We start from the raw sequence: 21,219 nt of genomic DNA, 5'->3' as shown, positions 1-21,219 counted from the left end.
TCCGACTTCCTCCTTAGAAGGATCAGGATAAGATTATTGCGTACACCTCCATCTCCGAAAAGCTCAATGCTTAAGAAATTTAACAAGGAAACGTTGATTGACTAAAGGGAATAGGTAATTTACTTCCCATGTTTTGTAGAAACTCAAACTTCTCTTGAATTTCAACTTCCTCCATTTTACTTTTTTATGTCAACCAAACAACTAACCTATTTATTCCCATGAATTTCCACTTCTCTCATTTTTAGATGTCCACCAAACAGGCAAACAACCCCTTATAGAAAGAGGATATATTTTCCTCGTGGCTCGTTCGCAAAGAAAAAGAAAAAAAAAAAAAAAAAAAAATGAAAACTTGAGAATGAATGGTGGGACCAGAATTTTTAAGTACCACAACACGTGAATTGGGTATGGTTACAAACTTGCAATGTGTTGATTTCCAATCCACTTAGACTCAAAACAAACGTCACCCCTAATTAATCTCCCTCCTCCATTGCTGAGATGAAAGATGTGGTCAATCTGCTCAACCCTTCAACTAATTCTGGTAATTCCGCCATGGAGGCACAACACCAAGCTTCTTTTTCATCACTCTAAATCAACCAAATTCAACTATTTTCCTCAACATTGTCACATCATCAAATGTAATTTCTCCAGGGATGACTCTCCTTCTCCTATCCCAAACCAAAACCAGGCACCCCATCTCCTCTTTTTTGTAATTTTGTAATTTCTATGAATTTTGATTTTGGGTTCGATTATTTTTTGCTGCTTTGATTTTTTTTAATTTTTTATTTATTATTATTTTTCGCAGTTGGGATATGATCCTTCAGAGGAGCTATATGGTCTTGATGTTGATATGCCACCAAGGTTAGGTTACTTTCATTCCTTATAAAACTTATGGCACTTGGAGATTGGTTGTGCATTTTCATGTTACATTAGGTAGACAAATGAATTTTGGATTATGTTGTTTGAGTTTGTGATATTATAGTTTGATGGGGTACTTTGATATTTTGCAATGTGTAATGATATGGTAATCTTGATGTACAGTATTTTATGTTTCTAACTGTAATTTTCACAAATTTTGCTGAAGATCCTATTCTACCTTTGAAATGGTTCGAATTAAGGCTCCGTTTGGTAGGGTGTAAAACATTTTCCCTTTCAATCACTTTACGTTGTTTGGTTGGGCAATGGATGAAAAACAAATTTTCATAAATCCCTCAAAGTTGGAAAATCCTTTTCCATTTGAAAGGAGGGCCTTACCTCCTCTACTTTTCCCCCCTCAATCTTTACCATCTTCTCCCATTTTCTTTTAAGGAACCAAACAAAGGAAAATTATTTGGATTTGTATTTTCCCTTGGAAAATATTTTCCATGAAAAATCATTTTACAATGAAAACGTTTTACACCAAACCAAACGGAGCCTAAGTGCAAACGAAGTCTTACGCCGAAATAAAAGTGATTATGATTGATGTCGATTTAATGTGAAACGTTAGGAAACACTTGGAGTTCCTAAGAGATAGGATCCTAAGTGAGTGATTGCTTGATTCCTCCTCCATCTTACAGAAAACAGAATTCCTTAGTTGCCCATACTTTTGCTTGCAATAATTATCTAAAGTAGGTAGAGCTTTATTTAAAAGCTTCCATCAAGCATCACATTCCATTGCTTGGTATCGGAACAGAGATAATCGGTAACCATTATTGCGTGATCCTGCATAGCTCTAGTATTTTTGAACCCATCTCCCATCACATGGCCAAATATCCCTTCCCCAACTCCAAAAGTGTCCATATGTTTTATCTTGCTGCTATAACACTCCTTAGTCCTTACCAAGCTTTTATAATCCCCTGAACAGTTGCCTCTTACCCTGCCCCTATATCCATCAATTTTTAGCTTTAGAAACAAGGGAAACTAACAGTTGAGGGGTTTTGTGAATTTGCAAACCTTGTTTAGTTAAGGCTTCTTTATGGACCAATTCTATAAATTCCCTCTTCTAGGCAAGGAAAGAATTTCATTTATTAATCTTTGAAGTGTTCGATGAACTTTAAAGGGAAGCAAAAAGATGGAAATAATGTGAGAGCACATAGCAACTAAGATAGTATTCGCAAACGACCAGCAAGAGAAAGTTTGAGGAAGTTCCAAGCACTTATTTGTTTTGCCACATTCTCTTGTAGAAACCAGAAATATTTGGTTTTGTTGTTTCTCAATTCCACTGGGGATCCCAACTACTCCGTATTTTCCAAATATTTCAAGGTTTTCAGATTTTGTGATTAATTGAAGTTTAGTAGTTAGTTGTTCTCGTTGTTAAACTCGAGGCAAAGATTGTTCTTAAGGAGGAAGGGATGGAAAAGTAGCTCAATTCTGTTAATAATCTGTTAGCTTAAACTAGGAAAGTTGTTAACCATTAGTTAACAGCTTTTGGCGGGAAAAGCTCAAAAGCTGTTGGTTTAAACTGTACAAATAGCCCAGCTGCATCGTAATTACTTACATTTTGGAAGAAAATAATTCTCTCTCTCTCTCTCTCTCTCTCTCTCTCTCTCTCTCTCTCTCTCTCTCTCTCTCTCTCTCTCTCTCTCTCTCAAGCAAGAGCTCCTCCCAAGTATCTCTAAAGACAGGACAACAACATCAAGCAAGAGCTCCCCCCAAGTATCATTCCTCGAGGCCTAGATTAAGTCATTAAGACTATTATTACCAACTTGTTCGCCATAGCTAATAATTTCGGGGATCTCCTTCATAATTCTTCATGGATAAAAAAGACTCCCACCTTCAAGAGTGCTAATATAGCAGATAGAGACTCCACCTCGTTGACGTTACCTACTAACATGCGCACCCTTTTGAGACCATAATTCTTTTTCTCAATTTCCTCCCAAACTCGTCGTCTTTTACTCACTTCAGGGTTCAGACGCTCCGTAGACAAACTCAACATTTCATTCCTTCTTAGTTTTATCATTTATTTTACAAGAAAACAAAATTCACAGAAGCATTCAAGATTGAAACCGCAACAGTCATTCCAGAATAAAAGAAGAACCCCCACTAAGATTCTTCGTATCAAGTCCAGAAGTATTTTTAAATCGCAGGGCGTGCGCCAAAATTTTGCCTTCCCCCATACACCTTTGCTTCACATTAAAATCATAGGAGCAAATGTGCGGACTAAGTAGGAGCTATATGGAATTGGAGGGGAGTCCACACTTCTCAGACCCCTACGATTCCAAGAACATACCTTCATTGGGCCATTCAAGCCTTCTTCTATAGGCTCCATCGCTCCTTGCTTCTGAATAGAAGTGCCTCGGAGTATATGCTCTTTTGATGCTCCTTCCATATCCATCATCCTCACTCTTCAAGTCTTCAGTGATCATACCATCTTCACAGTCAGTCGCTGAGTTTTTTCCAACTTCTCTTCTCGCTGAATTTGGGATTGTGCTCCCTTTTATTATCGCCGAGTTCCAGGGAGACTTCCAATCCTTCAATTCACACCCATCTTACTCCACGCCTCTACTTCTCTTTTTCTCCTTCTCAATCCCCCTTGCTAGCTTCTACTGTTAATATATTAATCTGCAACTTTTGCTTGTTCAGAAATTTTCATCATGACACTGCTGTATATTACTCTATCCTCCATCTTCGGACTTAATTCCGTCACCAATAGCCTCTTTTCTGCATGGATTGTAGGATGGATTTTTCCAGTTTCTATTTTGGGTTTAAGAGCCCGAAAGAGCCTGTATGTTCATCACACTCAATTTCCTAGAGGTTTGTAAACAGTAATATCTCTTAAGCCAATTTCTTATAAAAGCCATTTGGTCATCGCCCATAGTTTTTGTCCTGATGCCAAAACTAATGTTCTGTTTTTTTATCTGAACAATTACAATCTTACTCTTGAACCTTCTTCATATTATCACCAACGGAGAAGACATCACAGAATTGCGGTCATTATTCAGTGAAGTTGTAGCAAAAACTGTTCCGGGGATTGCATATTATTTCACATTTTATCATAAATTGAGAATTTGAATAAGGACGGTCAAGAGGTGAAGCTGGGGTAGTTGAGATTTAGGATAATTTTGGGGGTGCGTGGTGTTTGGTTTCAACTTTCCGATTTATTTCATCCATAAGAGTGGTAATGTCGATATTTGTATCAATTAATATTCAAGTTTTATGAACCTTTTCTTTGTACATAGTTACAAGTACCTTATTCCCTAGGTCACCTTGCTGCTTTGTTAGATTGTAGTAATTTTCATCCAGCTTCTCACACCTACGAAATATGGCTCATTTAGGGCATGGATCATTGTTTTCGTAACACTTGCTTGAATATGAACTAGAACTCTATGATCAACCACTGCTCTCACACAATAGTAACTATTCTCCTATGCAAGGGATAAACATAGGTGCATATTCTGCTATATTGTTTCACCGAGCTTCAGATGCTTACCTAAGATCAGTTTTCGAATGCTGCATGTCTGTAAGGATGATGTAGATTGTGCTTCATGCAGTCAAAGCTTGATTAATTGAGTAATCACGAGCTCTTAGTCTAATATAACTGGTTGTAGTGACTAAGTGTTGACACATAATGCCTTGCTCTCACCCCGAAATTTTGACGAGAAATTAATTGGTTTCAGGGGAAAATCAGATGCACTGGAAACTAGATCTTGGTTTGGGCCCAATGGACAGTATATTAAAGAACTTCCGTGCCCAAGTTGCCGAGGAAGGGGATATACTCCATGCGCAGAGTGTGGAATAGAGCGGTCTAGACAAGACTGTTCGCTTTGCAGTGGGAAGGTATGACATGCTGTATGTTGACATTATGTCTAAGTGTAAGCCTGATGGTAGTACAGTGCTACTAAAAGTCTAATAAACATGTTTTGTTCTTGATGTTATGCTTTACTCATTGTACAGAAAAGTAAATGTACTTTTACATCTGTCAAAAAGAAGTATACCTCCCATAGTAGTAATTTAGTTGTTGCTTACTATGTTGCAGGGACTAATGACTTGTGAACAATGTTTGGGAGAACGTGTTATCTGGGAAGAGTTGATTGATGAAATCCCGTGGGAAAAAGCACGTTCCATGTAAACTCGATGCAACTTTTCTTATACATATTCTTCAAGCATTTCATTTTGGTTACAGACTTACAGCCACTCTCAGCAGAGAGCTTGTTCTAGTATTTGAGCCTTTGTGTTCTGATATTAAAAAATTCCTTCACTTATACTTGCATCGGCTGCATTCCTATCATTCTTTTGTTTGTGTACTGCAATTGCTTATACTTGTGATTGATATGCTATTCTATGTTTCTCAATGTCAATGCTGATCAAACTTTCAGCTCTCTACTCAAAGTCAAAGAAGATGATGATGTTGATAATTTGGAGCTAAATCTGGATTCAAGGAAGAAATCAAAGCGAGTTTACCGATCTACCCCTCCAGAAGTTGGGCTGAAAATCAGCCGCTCCTTGAAAGTTAGTTGCCTGTTTTGAATGTTGTATTTGGTGTTGAAGTTAAAAGTTAGTTGCCTGTTTTAAATTTTACACATTGTATTCTTGTAGTTGCAAATGTTTTTTATTTTTATTTTAAAAGCCTGCAGAACATTGAAGTTTTTTATATTTGCTTGTGAATTGTTGTTCTGTATATAATCTTGTTCTTTTAGTTGGATGGCTGCAGAGTCTCAATGCAAAAACAGGACTGTTCAGCAACAGGATGAAGATCATCCATCGTGATCCGGCTCTTCATGCTCAAAGAGTAGCCGCTATTAAGGTTTCTAAATTTATATAAGCATATATTATTCTTCCCTTACGCTGAAATGATTGATTAAGAGACTGGGAATGTACAGAAAAATCAGCTATAGAGATGAGTAAATTCTTGAACTGTAGGTCTGTAGTTGACTACTGTCAAATATGCTGGTTTTCTGTAATGGACCGACCCCGGACAATGGTACCGATTAGAATTTATTAGAACTTGGAAGTATTAATGAGATAGTGATTACTGAAGCACAATACATGTGTACTGACTTGTTAGGCAAGAAATTTGAGGTTACGGTAATGGATATGTAGTTTTACACCTTTACATAGAAGGTCTCATGTGAATGTCCATGGTAATGCGTTTCTACTATCTTACTTGTATGTTTTTTCCTCCTTTTTTTTGCCATTAACACTTATTAGCATATGGAGGTCTAGCCTGTAGATATGAGTGAATGAACTTCAAAAAGGATAAAGACATGCTTGTTAGTTGTTACTTGTTAGTGAAGATGCACTATCAATTTTGTCAAGGACATGCATAAACTACAGTGAGATTAAAGACTAATTTGTGTTCCCTTCTCTTCCTTTTTTTGGCGCCAAGTATTCCCTGCATTTATGACTTTTTGCCAATAAGGCCTGCAGGGCTCAAACTTCTATGCTTCTGATGCATCTTAAGTTATTTCTGGTTCATTTGTTTGTAGGTATGATCAACTTCTTTGTCCAACATTAATTGTGCTGCTAAGTTGCACATGAAAAAGACTATTATTTTTCATATTATTTTGTCCTTGATGCAATTTGTTATTCTTTTCTTTGGTTTTATAGAAGTATGTGATTACTCTTAACTGCAGCTGATGGGTCAACAATATGTTTAACAACCAAGTTTTATGTTGTACACATATAACATTTACTTTAATTGCAAGAAACTTTTGTGTGCTTGTGTGTGTGTGTTCAAGTACTACTTAGTATTTAAAAAGTGTACTTGTCGTCTTCAATGTAGCTTATTTATGCATTTCCGGTTAAGTACTACTTAGCATTTAAAAAGTGTACTTTTCATTTTCAACATAGCTTATTTATGCATTTCCGGTTCCATTGCAGAAAGCTAAAGGAAAACCCGAGGCAAGGAAACATACTTCTGACACTCTGAAAATCTTCTTTAGTGATCCTGAGAATCGCAGGAAGAGAAGCCTTTCTATGAAAGGTTGGGTTGATTTTTGCAAACTGCCAAACTTCAGCGAAATGTGACAGTCACCGTTATATGTTTAGTTGGTTTTAGAGATTTTATCGTACTTGATATAAACTGCACCATCTCAATTTTCAAACTTGAAGGGTCATGCTTTCTCATTTTCCAAAAAAAAAACTAGCTTTCTTAGTTTCCTCTGCTTGGTCTGTTAAAGAGTGGAATTAACTCTCTTAGCTTGAAAATAGTTTTCCAAAGAGGTTTAACAGATTATCAGGACTTCCTCATGCAAGGAAGAATGTCACATTTTCCTTTTTATTACTTTCCTTCTCTTCTCACCTTCATCCTTCTTCTTCATTTATAGTAAGGAACCAGTGAAGTTAAAAAAAGCTGATGTCTTTAGTAACCTAACTTCTGTAGACAAAATCAAGTTCAACTTTTTTTCTCTCGAAGTCAAACAGCAGCCTTATTACCAATGAAAACAATCATTTCGTTAACATTGAAATTTTGGGTACATTAAGATTAGGTCTGAAGTTCGACTCCCTCTCCTGCCATTGTATGTACATGGTACATTATTATGTTGTCTTTTGTGCAAGTAATAACACAAAATAGGGGAAACATGATAACCTTGTCTTAAATTTGTAATCTGCAGGGGTTAGGTTCTTCTGCAAGAACTGTGGAAAAGAAGGGCACAGGAGTTATTACTGTCCTGAACATAGAGAAAACACTGAAAGGAAATTCAAATGTGGGTTGTGTGGAGAGAAGGGCCATAATAGAAGAACTTGTCAAAAGCCAAAAACAAGTAAACCAAAACAAAGAATTCTAATGGAGTACCATTGCCGTTTATGTGGAAAAGTTGGTCATAATCGCAGGACTTGTTCTCTGAAGACTGAACTACAACAGTCAGACAGTGCCACCCATGAAAATGAAGGTTCTCTCAAGGTTTCAACGGTATATGCTCAAAAGCATCAACATCAATGCAGTGTATGTGGGAAAAGTGGTCACAATCGCAGGACTTGTTCTTTGAAGACTGAACTACAACAGTCAGACAGTGCCATCCATGAAAATGAAGGTTCTCTCAGGGTTTCAACGGTATATGCTCAAAAGCATCATCATCATCGATGCAGTATATGCGGGAAAAGTGGTCACAATTGCAGGACATGTTCTCTGAAGACTGAAAGTGCCACTTTTGAAAATAAAGGCACTCTCATTCTCAAGGACGACTTGAAGGGAAACGTTCATCATCGATGCAGTGTATGTGGGAAAAGTGGTCACAATTGCAGGACTTGTTCTCTGAAGACTGAAAGTGCCACTTTTGCAAACAAAGGCACTCTCATTCTCAAGGACGACTTGAAGGGAAACGTTCATCATCGATGCAGTGTATGTAGAAAGAGTGGTCATAATAAGAGGACATGTTCTGCACACTCAATTGAAGAATTCGACTCAGTAGAAGAATTGGACATGATTTCTGGAGTTAGCCAAAAAACAAGACGGGAATATCACTGCAAGATTTGTGGAGTGCTTGGCCATAATCGGAGGACATGTGCTGACAGGGGAGTAGTAAACAATGTATGAAATATGATATCTTCTGATTCATTCATGGTTTAGTCATTTTCGTCAAAATTCTTGTATGACTGGAAATTTTGCAATGAACTTTGCCAGATGAAATATAATCTCATATCATGGTGTAAATAATAAGCATTTCATACAATTTTCTCAATCTTATTATGGAGTAGTTAGTTTTGTAAAATCGATCACTAGTATTACTACTAGTACTTTACAGGATGCTATTTTAAGGGGGCTGCTCATTATTGAGGACAAGGGATGGAGCAATGTCATTGTTCACTCGGACTCCCAACAAGCTGTAAACAGAATTTTGCCAGATCATACTATAGAGGATGCTAATTTTAATGTGGTGAAACAGGGACCTTTATTTGAGGATGTATGAGATTAAGCAAGGACAACTAACAAAGTAGCGGATAGGCTAGCAAGAATGTGTTGTACGAATGTAATAGATAATTATGCCTTAGTTATTTATGAACAAGCCCCGGAGTTTGTTTCGGATGTTGTGATGGAAGATAGACCTCCATGAACTTGGCTGAACTGCACCGAATATTACTTCATCATCCAAACTCTCTATGTCAGTCACTATATAGTGCTCCATAATGCAATAAGTATCCCGCAATGCACGTTGAACTGCCACCTTCAACTCACCAAATGAGGTATGTAATGGAAGTACAATTACTTCACCAGACCTAGATAATTCCATGTCAAACTCATTTGAAATTGCCAAATAGGCAGGACCTTGCATATGAATCTTAGAAATGGGTCATCATCATCCTTCACCAAAGATAATACCAAGTAGTTGCCCCACATAGCGGTCTCTTCAAAGTTTCAATTTTTAGGTGATAAAAAGTAACTTTTTTTTTTAGGTGTATATAACTGATAATTTTTTTAATACCCATTTACCAAACAATAAGTTAGATCTGTTCGAGGCATTCAGTATAACTGTCAGTTATCAATTTTTGGTTTTATATATTAGAAGTCATTTGATTTAAGTTGAATCATGACCTTAAAATTAATCATATTTTATAATCGTTAATAACAAAAACTGAAACCTGCTTTTGTGGTTTTCATATTTTTATTTTACTTGAAAAAAAATGATAAGGAACAACTCCATAGATGAACAACCTTATTAAGTTCCAGATACTGTGAACCATCATTAAAATTTTGTATGGATACAAACCGGACACAATGAGAAATTAAATTTTGGTTTTCTCTACGTTGTACCTCTGTAGTTAATTGATTTTTACGTTGTACCCAAACGTTTTAAATTTCATACATAATATTGTACCCTTGTAGTTGCAAAATTTAATTATTTTATACTCGTCGCCCACCCAATGTTAACAAATTCCATCACATTTTAAAAAAAATCAAGAATTTTCTACATTAACGTTTGGTTAACAACGAACCTTATTTTATAATACAGGGGTAAAATATGGAAGATTTAAAATGCATGGGTAATTGGATACAACGTAGAAATCAAAGAAGTACGGAGTATATCCTTTAATATTTAACATATATAAAAAACAAAATCCAAATAATTAAACCGGGGTACTTATTTCAAAAGAGGATCCGTGGCGCAATGGTAGCGCGTCTGACTCCAGATCAGAAGGTTGCGTGTTCGATTCACGTCGGGTTCAATACCTCGATTCTCGAAATGGATCTCACTTTTTTCGTATTTTTCCTTTTTAAAAATACACTAAATGATAAATAAACAAATTCAATCTGGATAACCAGCAAGGTCGTTGTAGTATAGTGGTAAGTATTCCCGCCTGTCACGCGGGTGACCCGGGTTCGATCCCCGGCAACGGCGTTATTTTTGTTTTTGATGTATTTGAATATCTAAAACTCTCTTAAATCTTGATAACTAATTGTATAATCCTTTTTCCAATAATCAAGGTCGTTGTAGTATAGTGGTAAGTATTCCCGCCTGTCACGCGGGTGACCCGGGTTCGATCCCCGGCAACGGCGTTTATATTTTTTTGATGCATTTGAATATCTAAAACTAACTTAAATCTTCATTACTGATTTAATGATTTTAGTCATTTGCACTAAAGTACTAAACTCGAACCCCCTTAACCCAAACACAAATTACATCGAAATTAAAGTTAACTTAAAATACTTAAAAGTTACCTTTATATGTGTAAAAGTTATAAAAAATTTAGTTAATTTTTTTTTTCATTTTTATTAAAATATATTTCTTCAAAATCACTAATAATGTATAAAGTTAGTTATTTAACGGTTTAAATGTTTATCTATCAACCTTTTTTGTTATAATATAAAAGTTAATCAAAACATAGTAAAAGTTACAAAAAACTATGTAAAAGTTATTTTGGTGTACAATAAATTTATTATACACCTTGTGCGCACAAGATCTTTTGTAACCCAAATCCTTTGTCCAATAATCACATCTCATTCCCTTTCCTACTACTCCAGCACTCAGTATATCCCATTTATCCATCCCATTAAATGTATTAAACTATACATTTTTTTTTATGAGAGCATAACTACTTTATTTTAGTTTAACCAATGAGATAAAAAATGAGACAAATGATTCAAACCAATTTTTATTGTGTGTAGCACATACTCCATACTACAATTAAGTAATTTACCTTAAATAATCAAGTGATTTTCTTTTTTATCAATATAATATGGAATTAAGGCCATGTTCTTTTGAATTGAAATGAATTAAACAGAACGAGGCGGGATATTACTGAATTGAAATAAATAATAAATAATAGTAAATAATAAATAATAGTAAATAATAAATAATAAATAATAAACAATAAATACCCCCTCCGTCTCGAATTTGTAAAAAAAAAAACGAATTTATGACGTGGACGATATATGGGAAATTATATTTCAAAATTCAAAGGGGTGTATTTTGAGAATATAGACAACTTAGAACATTATTTACGGAAATCGCTCTACTGCCATATTTATTAATCAAAAATCTAACATCTAAAACCCGTGACCTCATGTTTAAACAATGAAGTGTTTACCATTGAGCCATAACACATTACATGCTATCATTTTGTATAAAGAATAGTAATAAATGTAATAAAAAGGAAGTGATTAATAACATTTTCAAATAAGAATAATATAAATATTATTAATGCAGTAACCCAGGGCATTGTCCGGGCCTAAAAACTAGTTTTAAATAATAAAAAGTCACATAAGTTAAACTAACCTTAGTTGAGGGCTTTCAGACAAGAGTCTCTCCGGATGATAGTGTCGAGTTTCTTTTCTAACATAATCTTTACTCTCCAATAGTCCATTGAGAGACCATTGATGTAGGAGGAGGAAAAAACACCCAAAAATTATGGTGCAACAACTCCTATCTTCTCCTTCAAACTTCACCATTGGAACCCAACTCCAAGGACCAACTTCTCTCTCTTCCCATAGTTCCATTAGCACTAAAGCTAGCCATTTTAAGCTAAGCAAAAACTGGGTATCCCATGTTTCTTCTTCAAAGCTCTCGCTTTCTGTAAAATGTCGACAATCTTCAGAATACTTTGACAAATCCCCTCCTAGATTCTCTCCCTCTTACTCTGCAAACCCCCCAACTCCTGCTCCAGGTAATTTGCTAATCTGGGTATTATTTTAATTTAAATTTCTCTTTTATGTGTTTCCTCAACAGTTTCCAGTTTTTGTTGTTGGTGTTTTGATGAATGTTTGCTTGTTTTCCCGAGGAAGAACTGGTTGATATTGGGTTATTTATCTGTAATTTGAATTGGTTATTATTCCAAATTGTTGCCTAATTTGTTGGTTCATCTGGTTTTGTGTTTTATAATTGCTTGTTTGCTTCAATTAATCGAGTGTTTACCAGTTTCAAGAGGAAAAATGATTGGAATCAGTGTTGCATGTTATCTGGTACTCATGATTATTTCTATGTTATCTTGTTATGCTAAAGTTTGATTCATAGTCTTGTAAATTTGCTGTTAATTGAACACATTACATAATTGTTTCTGAATTTTAGTAATTGAGAATTTCATACTTCGTATTGAATTTTAGGTGGTGCACCTAGGGTTTTTGTGGGTCATTCCATATACAAAGGGAAAGCTGCTCTTACCGTGGAGCCAAAAGCGCCGGAGTTTTTGCCATTGGATGTATGCTACTCCTTTGACTTTTTGTTCTGTCATTTTTGTATTGTTATTTTCATTCACATATTGAATGTTTATGCAAAACTGAAGTGTATAAGTTGTAGTCAGGTGCATTTAAAGTTTCAAGGGAAGGTTATGTACTGCTTCAATTTGCTCCCGCCGCTGGTGTTCGTCAATATGATTGGAGCAGAAAGCAGGTGAGAACGAGACATCTTATAAGATGACTATTTCATGAAGAACTTTTGTTTAGAATCACTTTAAGGGTTACTATTATTTGGAAGTTAACCGGATGGTCAATGGAGTATACATTGTGAATATCATGTGCCAGGGAATCATAAAAGATTACCTTGTAAGTTCTAGAATTTGATAGCTTGACTGCATGTCCATGTATAACAAATTGTTATAGAACTTCTATTCTATAGAACTTGAATGTTTCTAGGAAACCGTTCCTTAAAAAACAAAGATTGTGAATGATATGATGTGTAGGATTTCGATGGATGGACTAACTTTCCTGTGCTTCATCATTTATATTTTCATACTATCTCTGACCTGAAAATGATCTATGATGAGGGTATATGGAATTATGGATTATTAACTGTAGACATGCGATCTTAGTGTGAAGGCCTATTCTCAATGTGGATGATATCTTGTTTTATTATATTTTTCTGGTATAAATTGTATGACGTTTTTGTTGGCAAGTGGTCAAGTTTCTATTATATACTAAAACGTAATGTACTTCAGGTGTTTTCTCTTTCGGTGACTGAAATTGGAAGTCTGGTGAGCCTTGGTGCAAGAGATTCATGTGAATTTTTTCATGATCCAAACAAAGGAAAAAGGTACTGAATTCGTAAATGATGCTTATTCTTCCTTTTCTACTTCATTAGAAATGCTGTAGTTGTTTAATATTGTAAAGGGTAGTAAAGTGGTAAAGGGAGAGAGGATGGTTTGGATATACTTCTTGACCATTCATCCCTTTGTTTCTTTTTCCTTGATTTGTCTTCCAGCTGCCTCCCAAACTGAGATATTCAGCAAGTAAAAGGAGTTGTTGCATGATTTTATTTATTTGTTAAATGAGCTGAAATACATTGAAAGGCGCTTCAAGCTGAGGAAATAAGCATATGTAGATAAGTTAGATTGCCTATCAGCTACGCTTGATATTGTATCGAACGCCTTAGACCTAAGTAGTCCTATGAAATATATTGAGATTTCATCGGATACTCTAACAGAAAGTAGCAGGGGTATCCTTTTTCATCCCATCCAAAACTAGTCCTCACTCCGCAGCCATCCTCAGGACCTCAAGTGAGTTTTCAAGTCTCCACCTCTCATGGTAATCTTTCATTAACAAGGGAATGAAACAAGAAGAACTAGGGATGAGATACAACCCCATACATATAACCCCCCATTAACCAAAGCAACCCCACTTGTTGTTCCTCGATCAATTTGAGTCTTCCTTCACCTCTATATGTAATTCTGCCAATCCATTAGAAGTCACCAATGCACCAAATTCTATTTCCCTTCACTCTTGTGAGGTAAAGCACCGGCTACTCTGAAAGAGGAACCTGGTTCATATTGAATCTCAAAATCAAACACAATCAGATTACTTATCCACTTTTTGATAATCTGCCCTGAGTTCCTTTGCTGCATAGATAGCTTGAAAATAGATGTCTACCTATAGCTTCTTGACAATTCATCCCCTTGTTTCTTTGTCCTTGATTTGTCTTTCAGCTGCCATCCAATCTGAGACATTCAGCATGTAGACGATGTAGTAGAGATGTGTTACTATGACTGTGTGGCTTAAAGCTTCTTAACTATGCACTTCTAGTTGCTGCTTCAGAACATTGAAGTTTAGCTCCGCAAAACAAAGCCTTATTCCCAAAAAGATGGGGTTGGCTTCACAGATAGAGTAAACTTCTGATTAACCTTATAATCGGCATCTATAACAAGTTACTAATCTCATACTAGTGAAATAGGTGAGTGTTTTAAGGTTCAGTATTGGATTATGAACCATCTCTTTTTAACTAAGTTCTCTTATGCAATTGAGTCCACCTTGACAGCATTGTTCCTGGAAAGTGACAAGTATCTAGTTTATCTAGTGATCTGGGCTTTCTACCTTGAAATTGCCTGCTCTTCTGTTTTCTTTTTTTACCTATATCCTAATTTCCTTGTAATTGTTTAATCTTCATTGGTATGAAAATTTCCCCAATGCTCAGTGGCTTTGTACTTGTCATGTATGATGCAAAATCAAGCACCTATCTTGCAGTGATTTTCAAGGCTGGATACTCTGTTAGGTACTAATGGTCAGTTGCCAATGCCATCTTATTAATGCCATTTTGAAGGAGTGCTGAGTGGAACTTTAAACGTCATCAAAGGAATCTCTAATGAGTTTTTCTAAAAACTTTATGGTACACTGGACAAGAAATAAAATATTTCATCAAACTTCCTTGTTTATTGTGAATCAGTGAACCAATAGAAAAGTCAGTGCTTTGCACATCATGGGTCTTACGAACAATCCAGTACTTGCAAATATTGGGATAATGCTTAAACAGCTTCTTCGGGATAATATGAATAGGCTGCTTATATATGACCCCCCTCACTTTTGTAGGGGTGTCTGTAGAGGTACTAAGATATTTGCGGAATGGTGGTGGGCTAGTAGCTAATTTGAGCGGGTGATGAGAGAGAGAGCTTTACTGCAAGATTTTTTTCAGAAAATTTTATGGGGGTCTAAAGGTGGAGTGGATGTTTGCTAGCGTGCTTCTCTCTTGAATATTTGTAATAATTGAACGTAGTTTCCAATTCTAATTTGTGTCTGCATATGTGCCCAAGTGAGCATGACCCCACAATTCCTCTGAGCTACTGTTGTACTCGTATGCTCATATCTCTTTTGCAATGAAATCATCCCATCGCAATAAAATTATTAAGGTACTTTCTAAGACGTTTACTAAGAGATAATTTGTGCTTTCTGACTGTTTGTAATAACTCTTGCAAATTATCAATGAACTTAAGCACCTTGGTCTACAATCTCTACGTGATGTAAATTATATGTCAAACTGTTATGTATTGGGTGTGTGTAAGGGGTAACAATGGGAGTGCAGCATAATTCTAGCTTGGAGAGAAAGCAAATGAGTTAGTTCTACTGTAAATAATAAAGGAGATCCTCGACAATGGTGGTTCTAAACTACTACGTAAATATTTATCCCTTTTCTAAATATTTTTTATACTTTCTTTATTTCAAACAGAAGTTATTATAAGATTAGATTTAATTCAATCTATATCTATTAAAAAAACATGGGTGGAGGTTTTATGAAATGTAGTGGGTACTGGGTAGTTTTTGGTGCTTGTGGATCAGTGTATGAAAAGGCACGCCTGGGCGCTAGGCGATTGGGGTAAAGCGCCTTTTTTGTTCTAGGTGAGGCTCATTCAAAGAGGAGCATCGGGGCATATCAGTCACTTAATATAATGCGCCTCACTTCAATGAGGCGCGCCTAGGTGCAGCAAGACCAGACCCCTATCGCTTGTTCGCCTTGAAGTTTTTTATACATTGTTGTTGGACTTGTTAGTAGAGTATGCACTCTGGAACCTTTTCTTCTGTTGTTTGAGTGGAATTTGACATCATTATTGGCAAATACTTCCACAATCTATCTATTTTGAGATGGAAATGGTTTCAGGATTTTGGAGTCATCTCCTATCTTTCAATTCTATCAATTTCCTGGTCACTTTCTGTCCTTGCCTGGTCAATCTCCTATCATTTTCTGACTAGCTTGTCTGTTCAAATACTGAATTTCCTGAAATACTTCATGCAACGTGATGCTGTTACCATGTGCTGAGTCCTGTCTATCTTGTAAAGCAGCAAGTGAGCTATAATGCTTAATACTTTTATACTGTCCAGGCGCCTACGGAGTCAACTGCTTTCAGCTTCATCTGTGTTTGCCAACTTGCTTAGATGATTTTTCTAGGTTTTAATTTTTTCTGTGGTGTTTTGTGTATGTCTTGTGTGTGTGCGCGTGTGTGTGCCGCTGTGTTGACATAAGAAGTTTTTGTTTAAATTCCAGCAGCCACCGATCTAGTGTCAAGTTTCTTTAACTCATGTTTTGATGCTCATGAATATTGGATCCTGGATACTTGAAACGTTTTCCTATTTGTTTATATTCTTCAATGCAGTGATGAAGGCAAAGTAAGGAAGGTGTTAAAAGTAGAACCGCTTCCAGATGGCACTGGTTACTTCTTCAATCTAAGTAATCTTCTTCTCCTGAACACGCGTGCTTTATTTCTCTCTATAAATTGCTGTGGTTTGTCACTCTGCTTCATCAATGTCTTTGATCTCTTCTTGACATGATTTTTTTTGGTTCTCCTGAAATTGACATGAAAATTTTGTTTAATGTGATTTCACTTTGTGTCAAGGTGTCTTCTTGACCATTTCTTTCTCCATCCAAAAATAATAATCACATATTTGTTTGGGAAAAACTCACATTTCCTAAAATAGAAATAGGTTATGGTTATATTTCCAAACGTACCCCTGCAACTTTAATGGAGTCATGGAGTGAAGATGGAAAAGATGCAACTACTATAAAGGGTATTTGATGATGCTAGTAATTTGGCACCATGAATCTACCAAATATTTCCAACTTAACCAACCAAGTTACCTTAATTTTCTTTCATTTCTGTTTATTTCATATGTTAAAGTTTTGTAAAATGGTTAGGCAGTTTAATCAGATAAAATGATATTGATATCTTAAGTTGGGAATAGACTGAAGGGCTCTCTAAATTTTTTATTCTACCATTTCCGATGGAGCCAAATATTCATTTGTTCTTTTGGTTGTGGGATGTAATGGACTAAATCAAAATGGCTCTTAAAACCTCTTCGCTTCCTTTTCATGAAGTAGAAGATGGTTTTCCTGTTGTCGTCCCGTTATCACTTTTGGGTCAATTGGAAACAACCTCTCTGCAATCGCAGGGGTAAGGTTGCGTACACCCGACCCCCCTTACCCCGCTTCTTGCGGGAGCCTCTTTGAGGCAATGGGATAATGATAATGAATCAATGATAATGAAACCATCTCAAATTGTGTTGTTCTTAAGTTCATTACTTGGAATTTGGTAATCATAGTTGAAATTATTATGATTTTGTAACCATGGAGGATATTACTAGTAGTTTGTCTCTGTTATTTAACATCATATTGGAATGTGTCCGCGTTTCTTCTGATATACTTCGTATCATTTACTTTAGGCTTGTCGTGGATCCAGGGTATAATTTAGCTATGCTTGTTGAAGATATTATGGTGGTCTGTTTCCTGATAGTAACTTGTTTTCCAGTAAAGTTTTTACCCTATAATTGTGCTTATCGTGCTTGCCTTTCCATGACAGTTTCTCTTTCTATCATTAGAGAGGTGTTCTTGATAGTTCTCTATTCATGATTGTATGGCTTAAATTTTAAAAAAATCCCTTGTTTATTTTTAGATGTAGATTTTTTTTTATAATTCCTGATTTTTCTTTGGCATCACCACTTACTCAGGTGTTCAAAACAAGCTTCTAAACTTGGATGAGAACGTCTATATACCCATCTCTAAGGCAGAGTTTGCAGTTATTGTATCGGCATTCAACGTAAGATACCATTCTTATTCTGAATCTTTTATCTCCACTCAGCATATTAATATTCTGAAATATGTACTGAATTCATCGATCAACCTTCAAGCTGTTTTATTAACCCGGTTTTACTTAATGGTGCAGTTTGTCTTGCCATACCTTTTAGGTTGGCATGTCTTTGCTGATTCCATAAAACCCGAAAACAGCAACCGTGCCAACAACTCAAACACAAAAACAGTGGACTATGAGTGGAATAGATAAGTTTGCCTTGTGTTAAAAAGGAAGTGAACTTGAGCTGATATAGTTAAAGAAGGTTTTTATGTTTATGTTATTTAAATTAGTGTTTGCAGTCTCAGGCTTTGGTTCTTTACATCTGTATTTGTAATTCTATTCCTTAATCTCATTAGCAACTAGGAATTAAGTTTTGCGTTGTTTTAATTTGATGTTTAAGCTAATTTGATTAGTGGCCTGATCTGTATATTTATTTATACTAAACTGGTTCGGCAAACTGTAATTTTTTGGTTGAAATCGAAGAATGGTTGCACCATGTGTTAATACAATTCTCCCAAAGTACGAGGGAATTGAATTACACGAAAACGCTTATATAGTCGTGTTGCCCTGCCCCAAAATAAGAAGATTTGGCTTTTCATAAGTCTTATAGTCGTGTTAGAAAGAAAAAAAAAAAAACAGCTCAACCATTACCTAGAAATTAGGATACGAGCAATTCAGCATAATATTATGTCATCAAAACCATAATATTATTCAGCATATATAACGTCTTGGTCAATAATTTCCTGGGTATAATTTGGCTTTTCTATATTATGCCTCTACGATTTTTATGATTTCCATTATAGTCATATCAAATTGTAAATTTCTCTTTCAAGATTTTTAGGTGTAAGAAATTTTCGTATGTAATATTCTTATACCGGTATGAAATTCTCAAACATCACATATTTTTCGTACATTTATTGATGTTTAAGGGAAAATTTGTCAAATGCAACCCAATAAAGTTGCCTCTTTGTCAATTACAGTCTCATATTTACAAAATTGTTAATTAAAACCTTAAAGTTACCTCTCCACTTTAAATTATAACTCCAGTTACTTTCCGGCGAAATCAATCGAAATATGATGTCATAAAATTCTTATTGAAATACAAATATGTAATCCTAAATAATTTTAAAACGAATAATTTCTGATTAATTTATATTTTGAAAAACGAATATTCTATGAAAAGTGACCCGGGGTTGTAATTTGAAGTGAGGTGTAAAGTTTAAGGTTGTTGACAAATTTTCCATGTATAAGATAAATTGCCACATGTTCTCGATAGAAATGGTATGCAATTGGTTTTTCAAAAATATATGTATCAAATATAGGCAGTACGTGACAAGAATATGAGAATGATCTATATGTTAGAAAATAGTGTTTTGATGATATTTCTGTGTGATTTTCATTAGTCTTATCAAATTGTAAGACATTTAGGTCTAGGAAATTTCCTCAAATGTAATTTTCTTACACTGTATTTGAAATTCTCAACCGTCGCATATACTTCGTATATTTATTATAAATTGTCATGCTTTCTCGATAGAAATGGTCTGCAATCCGTTTTTTAAAATATATACTAGTGTGTGGCCCGGGCGATGCCCCGGTTGCTACATTGAATAACTAAAGTTTTAGATTTTTCTTGAGCTCAATACTTGACCAAAATACTTGTATTCTCTAGAATGAAAAATATCCGTTAATTTCGTCAAACACAGACATGCTAAGTCATTTATCATGGCAAGTAAGTTTTCAATCATATCATTTTACAATTTGTATAATTTGTTTTCTCGTGGAACTAAGTGCGTCAAATTAACAAACAACAAATTAGATATATATGCAGCTATGTAAGGCAATCCTATAGTTGATTCTTGTGAGACTTAATACATTATGTTTCTTCATGGTTGTCATAATGCTTTAATTTTTTTTCTTTTCAAAATAGTCCATAGACCTTAAAAAGTCACATACAAATTTATTTGTTTTAGACTTCATGTGAACATTTATTTATAAATTAATGTGAAGAGATAAACCACAATTGGTGGTTGGTTAATATGGTAATGAGAATTAGCATCCACACTTGAGGTCTGGTGTTCGAACCTCATTGTATTGATTTTTGGTTGTCCATTACATAATATTTGGTGAGTGGATGATATTGTAAGTTGACAAAATTTAGTAGAGACTTAGAGGGCCAATGATTACCCATCCCATAATCTCATTTTGTTTGGCTGTATATTAGCTTAAAGAAAGGTTATTTCTCGTACTAAATTAAATACGACTTTTTTATGTTACAATAATAATGTTGCTTAATTGTCTTTACTTCATCGTATTAATACGTTGTTTCGATCCTGACCTTTTTTTAGTGCCCTTTTTCTTTTCTCTATTTCAAAGTACAACATAGGAGGAGTTAAAGTTAATATTTGGGGACTCACCTTTTGAGTTTTTCACCATTTAGGACCTGCACTTTTTTTTTTTTCACTCTTTAGGACCTCAATTTAATTTTCCGGCAAGTTAACTCATCTTTAACTCACCTTTAACTATTTAACCACAACATAAATTTAAAGAAAAAAACAATTTAAAGAATTTAAATAAAATATGAAAGTTTACAACAGCTAAAAATGTCAAAATTGACCGTTGTTTTTTTGTTGCTCTTAATAAATACAGCAGCTTTGCTCCTCTGTTTTCATTGAAGCTGCTTAATTGTTTTAACCAAAAATTATTGAAGCTGAACTACCCCCCTCCCCTGTTCACAAGATATTAGCGTATAACATGAAAAATGTATCCACTTTGCAGCCAATAATGAACTTTTTGTATCTTGAATTACCTAATCTTGATATAACCTCTAAATCTTGTATTCTTTTCTTTGGTACAAACCTCCAATCCTGTATAGTAGTGAAGGATAATAATTCTCAATTGATTTTATGGGAAAAGAGAAGAACCGTTATTCAGACTGTGAAGCATTTTTTTTTAGTTATTCCATGCTAAAGGTTGCTCTCATTTTGTTTTATTTTCCAAACCACTGGTTGGAGGAGGGTCTTTCTAGAACCATAACAGGGAGGTCCTTTT

General features: G+C 35.1%; 2 protein-coding genes and 3 non-coding genes across 6 annotated transcripts; all 5 read left to right on the top strand.

Moving 5' to 3' along the window:
- Positions 1-428: 428 nt before the first annotated feature.
- On the top strand, positions 429-8,598 carry LOC110784476 (uncharacterized). Of its 2 annotated transcripts, none has more exons than XM_021988931.2 (8): positions 429-685; positions 803-858; positions 4,593-4,752; positions 4,952-5,040; positions 5,292-5,424; positions 5,627-5,719; positions 6,796-6,898; positions 7,530-8,598. In XM_021988931.2, exons 1-8 carry the CDS (start codon positions 503-505, stop codon positions 8,450-8,452), a joined length of 1,740 nt encoding a protein of 579 aa, XP_021844623.2. In that variant the 5' UTR covers positions 429-502; the 3' UTR covers positions 8,453-8,598. The 2 variants fall into 2 exon arrangements, with proteins under 2 accessions (XP_021844623.2, XP_021844624.2); XM_021988932.2 differs by having other exon boundaries at positions 469-538.
- A 1,410-nt stretch (positions 8,599-10,008) lies between these two features.
- On the top strand, positions 10,009-10,080 carry TRNAW-CCA (transfer RNA tryptophan (anticodon CCA)). The gene has a single exon. It is a non-coding gene; the product is annotated as a tRNA-Trp (tRNA).
- Positions 10,081-10,181: 101 nt separating this feature from the next.
- TRNAD-GUC (transfer RNA aspartic acid (anticodon GUC)) lies at positions 10,182-10,253 on the top strand. The gene has a single exon. It is a non-coding gene; the product is annotated as a tRNA-Asp (tRNA).
- Positions 10,254-10,339: 86 nt separating this feature from the next.
- TRNAD-GUC (transfer RNA aspartic acid (anticodon GUC)) lies at positions 10,340-10,411 on the top strand. Its single transcript has one exon. It is a non-coding gene; the product is annotated as a tRNA-Asp (tRNA).
- A 1,237-nt stretch (positions 10,412-11,648) lies between these two features.
- LOC110784475 (single-stranded DNA-binding protein WHY1, chloroplastic) lies at positions 11,649-18,680 on the top strand. The gene is made up of 7 exons (XM_021988930.2): positions 11,649-12,018; positions 12,455-12,549; positions 12,648-12,740; positions 13,285-13,379; positions 16,702-16,775; positions 18,050-18,138; positions 18,265-18,680. The coding sequence occupies exons 1-7, from the start codon at positions 11,763-11,765 to the stop codon at positions 18,379-18,381; spliced, it is 819 nt and encodes a 272-aa protein (XP_021844622.1). The 5' UTR covers positions 11,649-11,762; the 3' UTR covers positions 18,382-18,680.
- The last annotated feature ends 2,539 nt before the right edge of the window (positions 18,681-21,219 follow it).

Source organism: Spinacia oleracea, chromosome 1 (genome assembly GCF_020520425.1).
Source record: "Spinacia oleracea cultivar Varoflay chromosome 1, BTI_SOV_V1, whole genome shotgun sequence".
In the NCBI taxonomy this organism is placed as follows: domain Eukaryota; kingdom Viridiplantae; phylum Streptophyta; class Magnoliopsida; order Caryophyllales; family Amaranthaceae; genus Spinacia; species Spinacia oleracea.
This window is presented reverse-complemented; position numbering and strand designations above follow the sequence as displayed.